The sequence below is a fragment of the Geotrypetes seraphini genome, chromosome 8 (assembly GCF_902459505.1).
Source record: "Geotrypetes seraphini chromosome 8, aGeoSer1.1, whole genome shotgun sequence".
NCBI lineage: Eukaryota > Metazoa > Chordata > Amphibia > Gymnophiona > Dermophiidae > Geotrypetes > Geotrypetes seraphini.
In genome coordinates this window covers 98049370-98065010 of record NC_047091.1, presented here as the reverse complement: position 1 = coordinate 98065010, position 15641 = coordinate 98049370, and the positions used below count along the sequence as shown (strand labels likewise).

General features: G+C 37.4%; 1 protein-coding gene across 1 annotated transcript in view; it reads right to left on the bottom strand.

The window, feature by feature from the left end:
• The window catches only part of ARHGEF18 (Rho/Rac guanine nucleotide exchange factor 18), a 250998-nt gene that overhangs the window by 205188 nt on the left and 30169 nt on the right, over positions 1–15641 (bottom strand). The window contains exon 5 of the mRNA XM_033956918.1: positions 13340–13384. Within this exon, the coding sequence (XP_033812809.1) occupies positions 13340–13384 (45 nt within the window). The remainder of the gene's footprint in view (positions 1–13339; positions 13385–15641) is intronic.

Genomic DNA, 15641 nt, shown 5'->3' with positions numbered 1-15641 from the left:
CCAAATTGCATTCCAAAAACTTTTAATGTAGGGACAATGATATAGTAAATGATCCAACGTCCCAGGTTCCAGATTACAGTGCCAGCATTTATTGGACTTAGAACTATCTAATTTTTGCAAACGTGTAGGGGTCCAAAAAGCTCTATGTAATAAAAAGAACCAAGTTTGTCTCATAGATGCTGACACTGTACATCTCATTCTCCAAGACCAAATTAGTGGCCATTGAGATGCAGTAATTTGATGCTTAATCTCAATGCTCCAAATGTCTCTTAGACCATTTTTTGGTTTTTTATTCAAATATCCAGATATTAATTTATACCACAATGCGGCTTGATGCCCTAGGAAGTCTGCTTGGAAGCATAAGAACTCTAAACTATATTGATTATTCAATGTTTTCCATTCAGGGAACCCAACCTGAATGGCCTGCTTCAATTGCAACCATTTAAAACTTTGTTTTTTACTAAGACCAAATCTATGTTGCAATTGTGAAAATTCCAGCAGTTTACCTTCCGAAATAACATCATTCAGAGATCTAAAGCCTGCAATAATCCATTCCTTCCAAAGGATTTGAGCTCCGCCAATTTTAATCTTGGAGTTTATCCATAAAGACTGATTAGTTGACTTGTTTATTGGGACAGGTGTTAATTTACTAATAAACCTCAACGTTTTCCAAGTACAGTGGTGCCTCGCACAGCGAACGCCTCGCACAGCGAACGCTGCGCACAACGAACTTTATGTCTTGATTCGTACAACGGACTTCATTTCACACAACGAAGTCCGGGGTTCCTGCGGGGTTGGATCGCAGCGGGGTTGGTCAAGCCGCGAGGGTAGTCTCCTTCTCCTTACCTGCCCTGTCGCAGCACACAGCCGAACGGAAATCTTCCCGATGTCAGCGCTGACGTCGGAGGGAGGGCTTAAGCAAAGCCCTCCCTTCCTCCGACGTCAGCGCTGACATCAGGAAGACTTCCGTTCGGCTGTGTGCGGCTGCGGCAGGGCAGGTAGGAAGAAGGCAATGGCGAACGAAAGAGGGGGGAGGGGCGGTCCGCCCCGAAGAATGTGCACAGCTGGTCAGGTCCCCCGATCGACCGACAACAGGCCCGGCCGACAAACCTCCCTGCCCTGTAGCCGCGAATCTAAATTACCTCTTACAGCAGCTTCAATAATCCAGCTGCTGTAAGAAGGTAATTTAGATTCGCGGCTACAGGACAGGGAGATTTGTCCGACCGGGCCTGTTCTGTTGTCGGTCGGGTGCAAAAGCGCCACAAAGGTGGAGGCAGGGAGGGAGGAAAGGTGGAGTGGAGAAGAAAAGACGCTTAAGGGGGGAGAAGGCCGCTGAAAGCACATGTTGGAGCAGGGGATGAGAGGGAGGGAGAGAAGGGGAAATATTGGACAAGGGCAGAAGGGATGCTAAATCATAGGGTGACAGGCAGAGAGAACAACAGGAAAAAGAGTGGAAGCAATCTTGAACCCTGAGGGTGAGGGCAGAGAGAGGTGGTGAGATGATTGATCATGGGGAGAGGGACAAAAGGGAATAGAGATGGGATAGGAAGATAGTGGAAGTAAAAGGACAGGGAGATGTATGTTTTTAGATGTATCTAAATAAAAATAATAACAAAAAATTTATCTTTTTTATGTCATCTTAGCATATTTTATGCTGCAGAACGAATTATTTTTTTTTACATGTATTCCTATGGGAAAACGCGTTTCACATAACGAACGTTTCACATAACAAACTTGCTCCTGGAACCAATTAAGTTCGTTGTGTGAGGCACCACTGTATTCATTAATATCTTATTTTCTCTGTATCTTCTAGGCATGTTGATACTTGGAAGATGAACTAAATTTAGGGGAAACATAAGGCGCCATTCCAAATATAACCAATCCGGTGCATTATCTATCAGTTCTGGGAGGATCCAATACATACCCTGACGTAAAATATAGGCTTGATGGTACCTATAAAAATTTGGAAAATTTACCCCTCCCTCCTTAATTGATTTTTGCAAAGATACCAAAGCTATTTACCAAGCCAAAGAAATTTCGTTAAAATGCTATTAAGCTTTTTATAAAAGGACCCCTGAAAATAAATAGGTATCATACTCATTTGGTAGCAAACTACAGGCGAGATCATCATTTTAATAGTTTGAACTCTCCCCCACCAAGAAAGATGTAACGGATTCCATTGCTCACATAACTCTGTAACTCTTTTCAATACAAATTTTTCATTTTCTTTTACTGTATCTTCAATTGTATTTTTAACTTGAATGCCAAGATATTTAAATCCTTCTTACATTACATTACATTACATTAGTGATTTTTATTCCGCTTGTACCTTGTACCTTGACGGAAAAGCGTCAAATAATCCTTTTACACAATGAACATTTAAAGGTATAAGTTCAGACTTACTCCAATTAATTTTATAACCTGAAAATTTGCCAAACATATCAATTAATTCCAATAGACAAGATAAGGTAGACTCTGGATTCCTCAAATAAAGTAAAATATCATCCGCATAAGCCGAAATTTTATATTCCATATCAGAATATGGAATACCCTGTATCCCCCTTGCTTGCTGTATTGCTAACAATAAGGGTTCTAATACAACATCAAATAACAAAGGAGATAAAGGACAACCTTGTCTAACTCCCCTCTGCAATTGAAAACCATCAGATATCATATTATTAATATTTAATCTTGCAATCGGGAAGCTATACAATGTTTTTACCATTTGTATAAATCCAGAACCTATACCAAACCATTCTAAAACCTGATACATAAAATTCCATTCTACCCTATCAAACGCTTTTTCTGCATCCAAGGAAACTGTAAAAGCCGGTTCATCCATTTTTTTTGATAAATTTAACATATGAAACAATAATCTAGAGTTATTAGAGGAATGTCTTTTAGCAACGAAACCCGTCTGATGCGTGTCTATAATATGTGGGAGAGCTTTGGCTAATCTCAAAGCCAAAATTTTCGCCAAAAGTTTATTATCCACATTTATTAAAGATATAGGCCTGTAGTCTGAAACCAAAGTAGGATCTTTATTTGGCTTAGGCAAAACAATTACTATTGATTCAGCCATAGTACCTTTAATATCACCTTTTATAAGTTGTGTCTGATATAAATTTAGTAAATATGGGGAAAGGACATTTTGAAATGTTTTATAAAATTCTACTGTATAACCATCACCACCTGGAGCGGATCCAACTCTAAGAGATCTCAACGCTGTTTCTAATTCTTTTAATGATATAGGTTCATCTAAACTTCGTTTTATATGATCAGGAACCTTAGGTCCAATAATTAAATCTAAAAAATTTTTACCATCTTTTTGCCTCTCCAAATAAGGCTCGGAAGAATACAGGTCCTTATAAAATTTTAGAAATTGCTTTAAAATTATATCCGTTTGATTGGTTATTATACCATTATCATCTTTTATCCCATTAATGTTAGTTCTTCTTTTTTTGCTTTAAGATAATTTACCAATAATCTTCCCGCCTTATTAGAATTTCCATAATACATTGTCTGTTTGGAAAACAAGTCTCTTCTTATCATTTTTGAAGCTAATTCGTTATATTTACCTTTTGCTTTCAAAAGAGCTTGTAATACATCATGTTCCCATTTGCTTACCAATTTAGTTTCTAGTATTTTAATTTCTTTTTCTAACTCTATATACTGTTTTTTAATCTGTTTCCTAACAAAAGCCGAATATGATATAATATGACCTCTCATAGTCGCTTTAAAAGCGTCCCATACATTTTCAATAGATGTATCTTCCACTAAATTAATTTGAAAGAAATCACTAATTTGTGTTTTAAAATTTTCCAAAAATTTTTCATCCACAAGCAATGCATTATCAAATCTCCAAAGAGGTCTTCTATTTTCTAATTGATCTAATTGTAAATCTATCCATACTCCCGCATGATCCGAAATGATAATGGGATCAATGGAAGCCTTAGTCACTTGCTGCACCTTATGTGATGAAATAAAAATATAATCTATTATATATATATATATATATATATAAAATCTATTGAGATTTTTAAGGCTGTCCCCTTATGCCTTATCAATAGACTATATATTTCATAGGCTATCATATAGGAGGAATTTTTCACAATTCTCTCAGACTACAATCCTATTTGCCTTTATGACATTGAAGAGCACTATTGAGTGTGGCAAATAAATCCCGTGAAAGAATTAAATAATAAAGTAACGCTGGAGGAGCCTTGACCCTCAAGAAGTGTAATTGAAGCATGGTCATGTCGGGAGAGGTGTTCCTCACAACAGTTCAAAGCAGATGAGTGAACTTGTTAAAGTATTATAAAGACACAAGTTAAAAGCAAAAAATTAAAAAAATGTTATTGATCCAATGACAATAATGGCTACGATGATGAGCATATGAAGAACTATTTTCTGGGTGCGATTGTATGTGATGATTTTAAAGTGGCCAAACAGGTTGAAAAAGTGATGGCGAAAGATAGAAGGATGCTAGGTTGTATAGGGAGAGGTATGGCCAGTAGGAAAAAGGAGGTATTGATGCCTCTGAATAAGACTCTAGTGAGACCTCATTTAGAATATTGTGTACAGTTACCTTCAAAACGATATAAAAAGGATGGAGTTGGTCTAGAGGAAGGCTACTAAAATGGTGTGGTCTTCGTGATAAGGCGTATGGGGACAGATTTAAAGATCTCAATCTGTATACTTTGGAGGAAAGGCGGGAGAGGGGAGATATGATAGAGTCGTTTAAATACCTACATAATATAAATGTGCATGAGTTGAGTCTCTTTTATTTGAAAGAAAACTCTGCAATGAGAGGGCATAGGCTGAAGTTAAGAGGTGATAGGCTTCGGAATAATCTGAGGAAATACTTTTTTACGGAAAGGGTGGTAGATGCATGGAACAGTCTCCCGGAAGAGGTGGTGCAAACAGAGATTGTATCTGAATTCAAGAGAACCTGGGATAGGCACGTGGGATCTCTCAGAAAGAGAAAGAAATAGTGGTTACTGTGGATGGGCAGACTAGATGGGCCATTTGGCCTTTATCATGTTTCTATGTTTCTATATCCTTATGCCTTATGACATAGACCACTGACCATTTTAATAGCGTTCCTCTGGACTGACTTCATTCTGTTTACATTTTTTTGATAGTGTGGTCTCCAGAATTGTACGTAATATTCTAAAGGCAGTCTCACCAGAGTCTTATATGGGAGAAATGGATTTGATGAGGGACATTGATAGGAGGACAAACCCAGAATTAAAGAATCCCCAGAAAACACCTCAGTTGATATCTCTTACAGTAAGCCTAAAGGATGGAAATTGGAGGCAAGCAAGTATCTGTCACTGAATCTCATAGTATACCTTATAGTACTATAGGACTCTAAAAAGTTCTTATTGAAATATCCCACATCCCACATTCAGACTTGCCTATTTAAATTGTTCTAGTAGAAACATTTCTGATTTTGAACTTACATCCCCAGGGAAGTTAATGAGATACGGGAAGGGATGGGGCATGCGTGTGGCAAGGGGGGAAGCAGGAAAGGGGCAGGGGGAGGGACAGAGAAGAGGATGGAGGTGCCACTGCTCTGGGTGCTTCTCACCCTTGCCACGCCGCTGTGGATAACTATCCAGATAAAACTCGGACCGTAAAAAGGCTGTTATCTTCTTATCAGTCCAAGCATTGCTAGTACCTGGATAAGTCCCAGAGGTTGCATTATAGCCAGATCTTTGGTGCAGATAGCTGTATACAACATGGCGCTGAATATTCTGGGCATGAACCAGCAGTTGCATTATAGCCATATTTGTAGGCCCTGAGTCCACCTGTTAAAATCAGCACTACCAGTTCAATAATACATTTGCTTGTTTACAGCTTTTATAACCCAGTACAAGAAAGAAATACAGTGGTTGCTAATATTAGGGGTCCTTTTATTAAGGTGCGCTAAACCGATTTAGTGCGCTAAATGCCAAGACATCCATTATATTCCTTTGGGCCTTAGCATTTAGTGCGCGCTAAATCAGTTAGCGCACCTTAATAAAAGGATCTCTAATATAGCAACCACTGTATTTCCTTTTTTTTTTTTTTTTACTGGGTTATAAAAGCTGTAAACAAACAAATGCAAAGAAGGAAAATGCAATGTAAATTGAAAAAGATGTAAGCATTTTAGAAAACAAAGCATGGTAAGAGTGAAAGAGTTTGGTTTAACTTAATATTTATATTACGCACTATGCCCAGATCATGAGAGATCGATAGTTATTATAGAACCTGAAAACTAATTAATACTAACAAAGCTATAAATATTAGATCAGGAAAGCAAATTAACTGCAAATTGAAGTTAAGTCAAATGGTTGTCAGCAGCTAGCAGAAGTGGCTTTAGGGTAGGTATTAAGGAATAGCCTAATGCAGGCATGCACAACTTTGGCCCTCGCCAGGCCAGGTTTTCAGGATTTCCCAAATGTATATGCATGAGATCAATATGCATACAATGGAAGCAGTGCAGGCAAATAGATCTCATGCAAATTCACTGAGGAAATCCCAAAAACCCAACTGGATTCGGCCCTCGAGGTCCGTAGTTGTGCAGGCCTGGCCTAATGGTTAGTACAGTGGTCAGAGAACCTGGGGAACTGGGTTCAGTTCCCACCGCAGCTCCTTGTGGCACTAGGCAAGTCGATTAACCCTCCATTGCCCCAGGAACAAAATAAGTATCTGTACATAATATGTAAGCCGTTTTGATTGTAACCACTCTCTTTGCTTTCCCTTCCTTAGGGCAAACAGACACCTAGAATGCCATGGAACAAGGGATACTACAGGGATTCCTAAGTCCTTTGAAATCTGGACTCCTACTCATCCTTCAGCCTCTTACTTGCACCGTCTGTCTGGTTGGAAGGGGGCACCCAATGCTCCAGAATTGACCCTGCCATCAGCCTGTATTCTACAATTTGTTCTTTGGCTAGTGGCATAGTAAGCGGGGGGCAGTCCGGCCCAGGCATCGTCGTGGTAAGGGCACTGGCACCCCTCCTCCTCTCCACCCCCCGCTCCCTCCCACACCTTGTGCATGCTGTCACTTCCCCCCCCCCCCCCCCACCATACCTCTAGTTCTTCACCGGCACGAGCAATAACTCCAACCTGCTGCTTGCACCAGCATCAGCTCTCCCTCTGATGTCACTTCCGGGGCCTGCACCTAGGAAGTGATGTCAGATGGAGAGCTGGCGCGGGCAGTGAGTTGGTGATGCTGCTCGTGCCAGGGAAGTTAAAAGAGGTACGGGGTAGGGAAGGGGAGCAGGGAGGCAGGGAATGACTGGGGGACAGAGAAGAGGGCAGGGGAAGGGGTGCCACCACCCCAGGTGCATCTCACCGTCGCTACGCCACTGCTTTTGGCAGTAAGTTCCAGACATCACCCATCAAACCATCTTCCCTTCCCTACAGAGCGACTTTTCAACCCATGTTTCATCCTCCCTCCCTCCCTCCAAAGGGATGTTCTGAATTTTCTAAATTTTAATTCAAGATCTGCATGTACTGACCTGACCTGCATGTACTGATCTGCTCTTCTCTCTCTCCTCAATAACGGTCCTTCTGACCTCTTACCCTTTTCCTCTCTCCCTCTTAAGTCCGCATAGAACTCTTGGTTCTGTGACATATATAAACTGTTATTATTATCATATCGTAATTTTCGCTGTACTTTTTGAATTGCACGGCCTTCTCCTAACAGGCCCACTTGGAAATTTCTTCCAATCTGTATGCCTTATACTCTCGCTCAGCAAATTGTATATGTAATGTAATGTTGATTTCATGCTGTGTGTCGCTGCACGACTCAGGGAGTTGGAGGATTGAGTCGGATTTCAAATAGACTGAGAGGATTGCGAGGTGAATGTCTCCCTGCCATATAGTCCCTCAGAGACACAGAAATACCCGAGGTATGATGGTTGCTATGACACTGCCGAACAAAAACACGAAGAAGCATGCATTTACAGGAAATCTCTATTCAACCAATGAACTACACCGGAAATGGAAAAAAAAAAAAAAAAGGTTGTTGTCACGTCATCACGTCTACGGAGGAAGAAGAGGAAACTTGAAGAAAAAAAAAAAAGGCATTCATACCAACGGAACTATACGGAATGAAAATATATTTAATATTAGATATAAAATATAGAATGAAATAAACTGTATTTACAAAGAAAATAATAATAACTTCATAGTAAGAATATGTTTTATGATTCAGATATAAGCTGAATCCATTCTCTATAAGATACAGTTCTTTACCGGATATAGAGAAAAAGGTTTATGGATAGGAATCATTAAAGTTTTCAATTGATCTATTAAAATAGGAATAAGAATGAGTAAGAGAATGGGTTATGATAGATTTTAAATTTTTTTTTTTTTTTTCACAATTTTTACCTTTTAATTTTAGATGAATGTATCTCATAGAATAGAAATTATAATGAATGAGATGAATGATTGAAGTTATAAAAGATAAAATGTTTGCTTAAAGTATTCTAATAATCTTATCCTTTTTATAAATTCAAAATATCTTATATATATTTAATTTAGCTGAACATAACAAAATTTGGATAAATAAATAAAAGTATTCATATAAATAAGAAAACAAAGATATATAAATTGTTGAATTTTAATAGTAGTATTTATATTATTACTATGGAGCTTGTGATATTAAAGTATTTTATAGCTTGTAAGGAGTGATGTTAAACCTGATCTAATTTTGCGTTTCCAAGTATTCGTATATGTATTGGGGTGGGGAGGGAGGAAATAGGGGGGTATTAAATTTCAAGGGTCTGTGTACAATAGGTAATTCTTTATTTTATCTTATATGTGGGAAAAAAAAGATTAAAAAATATATTGAAGATTGGGATGTTACATTACAAATTATATTAATGCATAATGGGTCTTAAGATAATATCTTTAAACGTTAATGGTCTCAATCACCCGATTAAAAGAAAAAAAGCATTATTATTTTTAAAAAGACAGAACGCTGATATATGCTGCATACAAGAGACCCATCTTTCAAATAACGAATCTATAAAGCTAAAAGGTGATTGGGTCAAACAATGTTACTTTTCTTCAGCAATAGGAAAAAAAGCTGGTGTTGCTATATTAATAAATAAAAAATGTTCTGCTTCATTTAAATTTAAGGCAGCTGATCCTCTTGGAAGATGGATATATGTGGAAATGGACATGGGAAATACCACCATGACACTCTTCAATATATATGCCCCTAATTCGAACCAGAATGAATTTTTTAAAACTCTGCAACAATTAATTCTTCCACTTGCTACTTCAAATCTAGTAGTAGCAGGGGATTTCAATGCTGTTATGGATCCACTGATGGATAAAAGTCCGAGAAGATTTATAAAATCATTAGGCCTTGATAATTTGGTACAATCTTGTGATTTAAAAGATATTTGGCGTATTCTTCATTTTGATGGTCGGGAATTTTCGTTTTGCTCACAGGTTCATAATTCTTTTTCTAGAATAGATTACATTTTTGTTTCTAATCAATTAGTACATCAAGTCACACAGGCTGTCATTGATCCAATTATACTATCTGATCATGCCGGAGTGTGGATTGAAATTAAAATAATAGATCAGAATGGAAATAGACCTATATGGAGATTAAATAATACATTGCTCACAGATACTGAGTTTTGTGAAAATCTTTTAGAAAAAATAAAAGATTATTTTCAAATTAATGATACAGAAGAAATTTCAATAGAGACTTTGTGGGATGCTTTTAAAGCATATATTAGAGGACAAATTATTTCTTATTCAGCATTGCAAATAAAAAAAGAAAAAAAACAATTTACAGAATTGGAAAAAGTGGTGAAGTCTCTAGAATCAAAATTAATTGAAAAATGGGATTATTTGACACAGCAAGAACTTTTAAAAGCTAAAGGTAAATATAATGAAATTTCTTCAAAAATTATTAGAAAAGATTTATTTGTACAGCAAGCTTTGTATTATAGAAATTCGAATAAGGCAGGAAGAATGCTAGCAAATTATCTTAAAGCGAAAAAAAGAAAAACTAGAATAATTGCTATTCAAAATGAGAATGGTGAAATTTTATCTCAAATTGATCCCATTATAAAACAATTTTTAAAATATTATAAAGATTTGTATTCTTCTGAGCCTTATTCGAAAAAGGAAAAGGATGGTTTAGATTTTTTAAAGTTAATAAAAGGACCAAAAATTCCTGAACATATAAAACGAAGTTTAGAAGAACCAATATCCTTAAAAGAATTAGATACAGCTTTGAAATCCCTTAGGGTTGGATCCGCTCCAGGTGGAGATGGTTATACAGTGGAGTTTTATAAATCATTTCAAAACATTATAATGCCCTATTTATTAAAACTATATCAGACACAACTAAATAAAGGTTGTATTACAGGTACTATGGCTGAATCAATAGCTATAGTTTTACCTAAGCCAAATAAAGATCCCACTTTGGTTTCAAATTATAGACCAATTTCTTTAATAAATGTGGATGGAAAAATTTTAACTAAGGCATTAGCATTAAGATTGGCTAAAGCTCTCCCTTTCATTATAGATATGCATCAGACAGGTTTCGTTGCTCAAAGACACTCATCTCATAATACTAGACTGGCACATCACATGTTATATTTGACAAAATCCATTAATGACCCAGCATTCTCTATTTCATTAGATGCTGAAAAAGCTTTTGATAGAGTGGAATGGATCTTCATGTTTCAGGCAATGGAATGGTTTGGAATAGGATCCGGATTTATACAAATAATAAAAGCATTGTATAGCTCCCCTGCTGCTAGATTATATATCAATAACAATTTTTCAGAAAGATTTATTCTACAAAGGGGGGTTAGACAAGGATGCCCACTATCTCCTTTGCTTTTTGATATCGTTTTAGAACCCTTATTATTAGCTATAGAACAGGTAAGGGAGATACAGGGTATTCCGCATTCAGATAGAGAATATAAGTTATCAGCATATGCGGATGATATTTTACTTTATTTGAGAAATCCGGAAACAACTATTCCAAATTTGCTTGAATTAATTGAAAAATTTGGAAAATTTTCAGGTTATAAAATAAACTGGAATAAATCAGAAGTGCTTCCACTCAATGTACATTGTACAAAAAGTTTATTTGACTCATTTTCTTTTATTTGGAAAGAAGAAGGATTAAAATACTTAGGAATTTGGATTACAAAAACTGTGGATGAGACTATGAAAATTAATGAAAAAAATTTATTACAAAAAGTGTCAGAAATGTGTGAACAATGGAATCCTTTATGCATATCTTGGTGGGGGAGAATACAAACTGTAAAAATGATGATATTATTACCAGTAGTTTGTTACCAAATGGGTATGATACCAATTTTTTTTCAGGGGTCATTTTACAAAAAATTGGATAAGATGTTAACAAAATTTATTTGGCTTGGAAAAAACCCCAGAATTGCTCTAGTATCTTTACAAAGACCAATTGCGGAGGGAGGGGTAAATTTTCCAAATTTTTATAGGTACCATCAAGCCTATATTATGCGTCAGGGTATGTATTGGATCCTCCCAGAGCCCATTGAACATATACCAGATTGGTTCTGGTTAGAATGGAGATTAATGTTTCCTTTACGTCTGAGTCATGTTATCAGTATTCAAATGCCAAGGTTATATAAGGATCACAAAATATTTGTTGATACTTGGAAAACTATAAGATATATAAGTAATCTAACTCCTATTCCAATAACTAAATCAACGACTCAAACAATATGGCTCAATCCAAAGATCAAAGTTGGCGGTTTTAAAATTATCTGGAAACATTGGATGATTGCTGGAATTCGGATTTTAGAAGATGTAATAAATAAAGGTAAACTGCTTGAATTTTCACAATTGCAAAATAAATTCGGTTTGAATAAATCACAATATTTCAGATGGATGCAATTGAAGCAGGCCATTCAGGTAGGGTTCCCTGAATGGAAAAATCTTAATAACTATCATAGTATGGAATTCTTATGTTTTCAGATAGATTCCATGGGTCACCAGGCCGCAATGTGGTACAAATTAATATCTGGATTCGTACATAAAAAGAAAAAAAAATGGTCTTAGAGATATTTGGAGCATTGAGATTAAGCATCAGATTAATGCATCTCAATGGCCACGACTTTGGTCTTGGAGGTTAAAATGCACATTGTCAGCTTCTATGAGACAAACTTGGTTTTTTATTTTGCATAGAGCTTTATGGACCCCTACACGTTTACATAGAATAGATAGCTCTAAGTCTAATAGATGCTGGCATTGTCATCTTGAAGCAGGGACATTAGATCATCTTTTATTCTATTGTCCATTCATATTAATATTTTGGAAATCAATTTGGCCTCAAATTAATAGGATGTTAGAAAATCCGGTAGCCTTGACATATGATACGATTTTGTTTGGTAATGCAATGAGAGCTCGAAGTCAAATTTCATCAAATAACAATAAACTTTTATTTATATTGACTGGAGTAGCAGTACAGCAAATTGCACATAATTGGAAAAATTATGACAGATTGAACTATAATTTTTGGTGGAACTCAGTTTGCCATATATATAAGATGGAGCGTACATTTGCAACACAAAAAGGATATATGGATAAGTTCAAGAAGATTTGGGGACCATTAACAGATTTTTGCAATGACTGATTTTAATTTTTTCCCATAATAAGATAATGGTTAAAGAAGGGAGGGAGGGAAGGGGTAAAGAATTTATTCTCTTTATTATACATTATAAAAAATATATCATAATGAATGATAGTCTTATGAGAAATTAATGTGATAAAGGGAGGGAAAAGGGTTCATAATTAAATAATAATTGATAAAATCATTACAATATATATGTTATATAAATTCATAAGAAAAATAATATAAAATATGGTTTATATAAAATACATTATAGAGATATCAAGTGTATTGTTAAGATAAATGTATGGAAAATTTATAACACTTGTTGATATGTGAAAAAATCAATAAAAAACTTAAAAAAAAAATAATAATAATAATAATGTAATGTAATGTAATTTATTTCTTATATACCGCTAATCCGTTAGGTTCTAAGCGGTTTACAGAAAATATATATTAAAATTATAAATAAGAAATGATAATAAATGACAGGTTGCAAATTCATCATATCTATAATTTTGCTTCCTTAATGTTTCTGCACTCTGTATTTCCTCTGACTATCTGCACATTGTAACTCGCTGAATGTCCAGCTCTCTTGATTGTAAACCACCTAGAAGTCGCAAGATTGTGGCAGTATAGAAGAATAAAGTTATTATTATTATTACATGCTTTCAACCATTTACCTTATCAAGTTTTTAAAAAAAGACATACCCATGATAGTGTTTTAGTTCCTGGAGGACTTGTTGCACTATTAATCTGTCAAAGAAATGTGAAACATAATAATTAATTATGAGTGGTACTTTGAATAGGCACAGCAATAGCCATTGTGGGATAGGGCAGACATGATCATTTCCCACTGATTGATGAAGATGCCTGAGCTCTGTTCCCCAAGAGCTGCACTGTGGGATTCACTTTCAAGGACCAGCCAGTCTTGGGCTTCCCTGCTTAGCCTGTGGATCAGGATGCATGTCAGTGTTCCCCACAGACAATTTAAAATAACTATGGCAGTTACAATTATTTTGGGTGACCGTAAGCACATGATAATAAATGACAGGTTGCAAATTCATCATTTGACTGCAATTAAAAGCATATTGCTTGAAACAAACCTAACCTACCCCCAGGGCAGGATTAACCAATAGGCCAACTAGGCACGTGCCTAGGGCCCAACGTTGTCGGGGGGGCCCGATGAAACAGAGGACTCATTTTTTTTTTTTCCCTTGGCAACGCGGGCCCCCCGGGAAAGATCGGCAGCACTGGGCCCCCCCGGAAAGATCGGCAGCATTGGGCCCCCCCCCAGGAGATCGACAACACCACCCTTCCCCGGCATCGCCATCAACCAACCTGAATAAGTGACATCGGAGGGGGTGGACCGGCAGATGCAAAGAGTTGCTGCAAGATCCCATGATGACTGCGTCTGCCGGCTCTGCTCAGGGAAGAGGTAAGTGACGTTGGACGGGTTGGACCGGCAGATGCAGTCATCGCGGGACCTTGCAGCAACTCTTTGCATCTGCCAGTCCACCCCCTCTGACATCACTTATTCAGGTTGGTTGATGGTAATGCCGGGGAAGGATAGTGTTGTTAATCTCCCGGGGGGGGCAGCACTGCTGATCTTTCCCGGGGAGCCCGTGTTGCCAAGGAAAAAAACCCCACTGGGTCCTCTGTTTCTTCAGCGGGTCCCCTCTGACCTAGAAGGATGGTGGAGGGAGAGAAAGGGGGCAGGGTGGTATGGAAGGGTGGTGGAAGGAGAGAAAGGGGCAGATGCTTATGAAATTGGTGTGCAGGGGAAGGGGAGAGATATAAGGGGAAGGATACTGGATGGAATTGGGTTGGAGGGAAAGAAAGGGGGCAGATTCTGATGGAATTGGTGTGCAGGGAAAGGGGGAAAACATAAGGGGGAAGGATATTGGATGGAATTGGGTTGGAGGGAAAGAAAGGGGGCTGATGCTGATGGAAGTGAGGGGAAGGGAGAGGAGAGAGTGAAATTCCAGACCATGGGGGTGTGGTGTGGGAGAGGGAAGGGAAGGGAAGAAGAGGAGAGGAGAGAGATGCCAGACCATTTGAGGAGGGAATGGAAGAAGATGGATTCCATACCAATGGGAGTGAAGGGAAAGATGGAAGGGGGAGGCATACAGTTTCTGGAAGTGGCACAGAAGGACAGAAGATGAAAGGAAGAGAGTGTAGATGAGTAGAGCTGCTGAAACCAGACAAGACAAAAGGTAGAAAAAAAAATTTCTATTTATTTATTTATTTTTTTGCTTTAGGAGACATGCATTGCTGTTTCTGTGGTGTTGCATTGTATGCAGAGTCCAGCACCTTGATGGTAACATAGTAACATAGTAGATGACGGCAGATAAAGACCCGAATGGTCCATCCAGTCTGCCCAACCTGATTCAATTTAAATTTTTTTTTTTTTTTTCTTCTTAGCTATTTCTGGGCGAGAATCCAAAGCTTTACCCGGTACTGTGCTTGGGTTCCAATGGTTTTATTTAACCTTTGTCTACGTATTTCTATTTTATCCCCCTTTTACAAAATTGTAGAGCATTTTTGTAGCGCTGGCTGTGGCTAAAATCCATACAACAGTTTTGTAAAAGGGGGGAGAGGTTAGTTTGTGATTACTTATTCCATACTAGGCGAAGGTGTTTTCTGTGTTCTGTTTGTATGAAAGACACGTTTTTTTTGTTAGCATTGACTAGCCTTGTTTGGCAAAATGCATCAGGCATGGTTCTTGGGAGCACCTTGAATTAACCTGATTTGAATCTCCTTATTTTCTGCCAATTTTCTTTTGTTTCACGTTGGATTCTTTGGTGGACTGCTTGCCTTGTTGTTTTGTTGCAAATTAACATACATGGAGTGGAACGTACTAGAGGAGTTACAGATTTGGTTGTTTATACATACATATGGGTTACAGTGGTTGATGTAGAGTGAGGCAGTTGAGAGGCGTTGTAAACTTGGTTATAAATATAGACTTATATTTCGGATAGTATTACTGCTTTACAAATATTTGAACACTTTC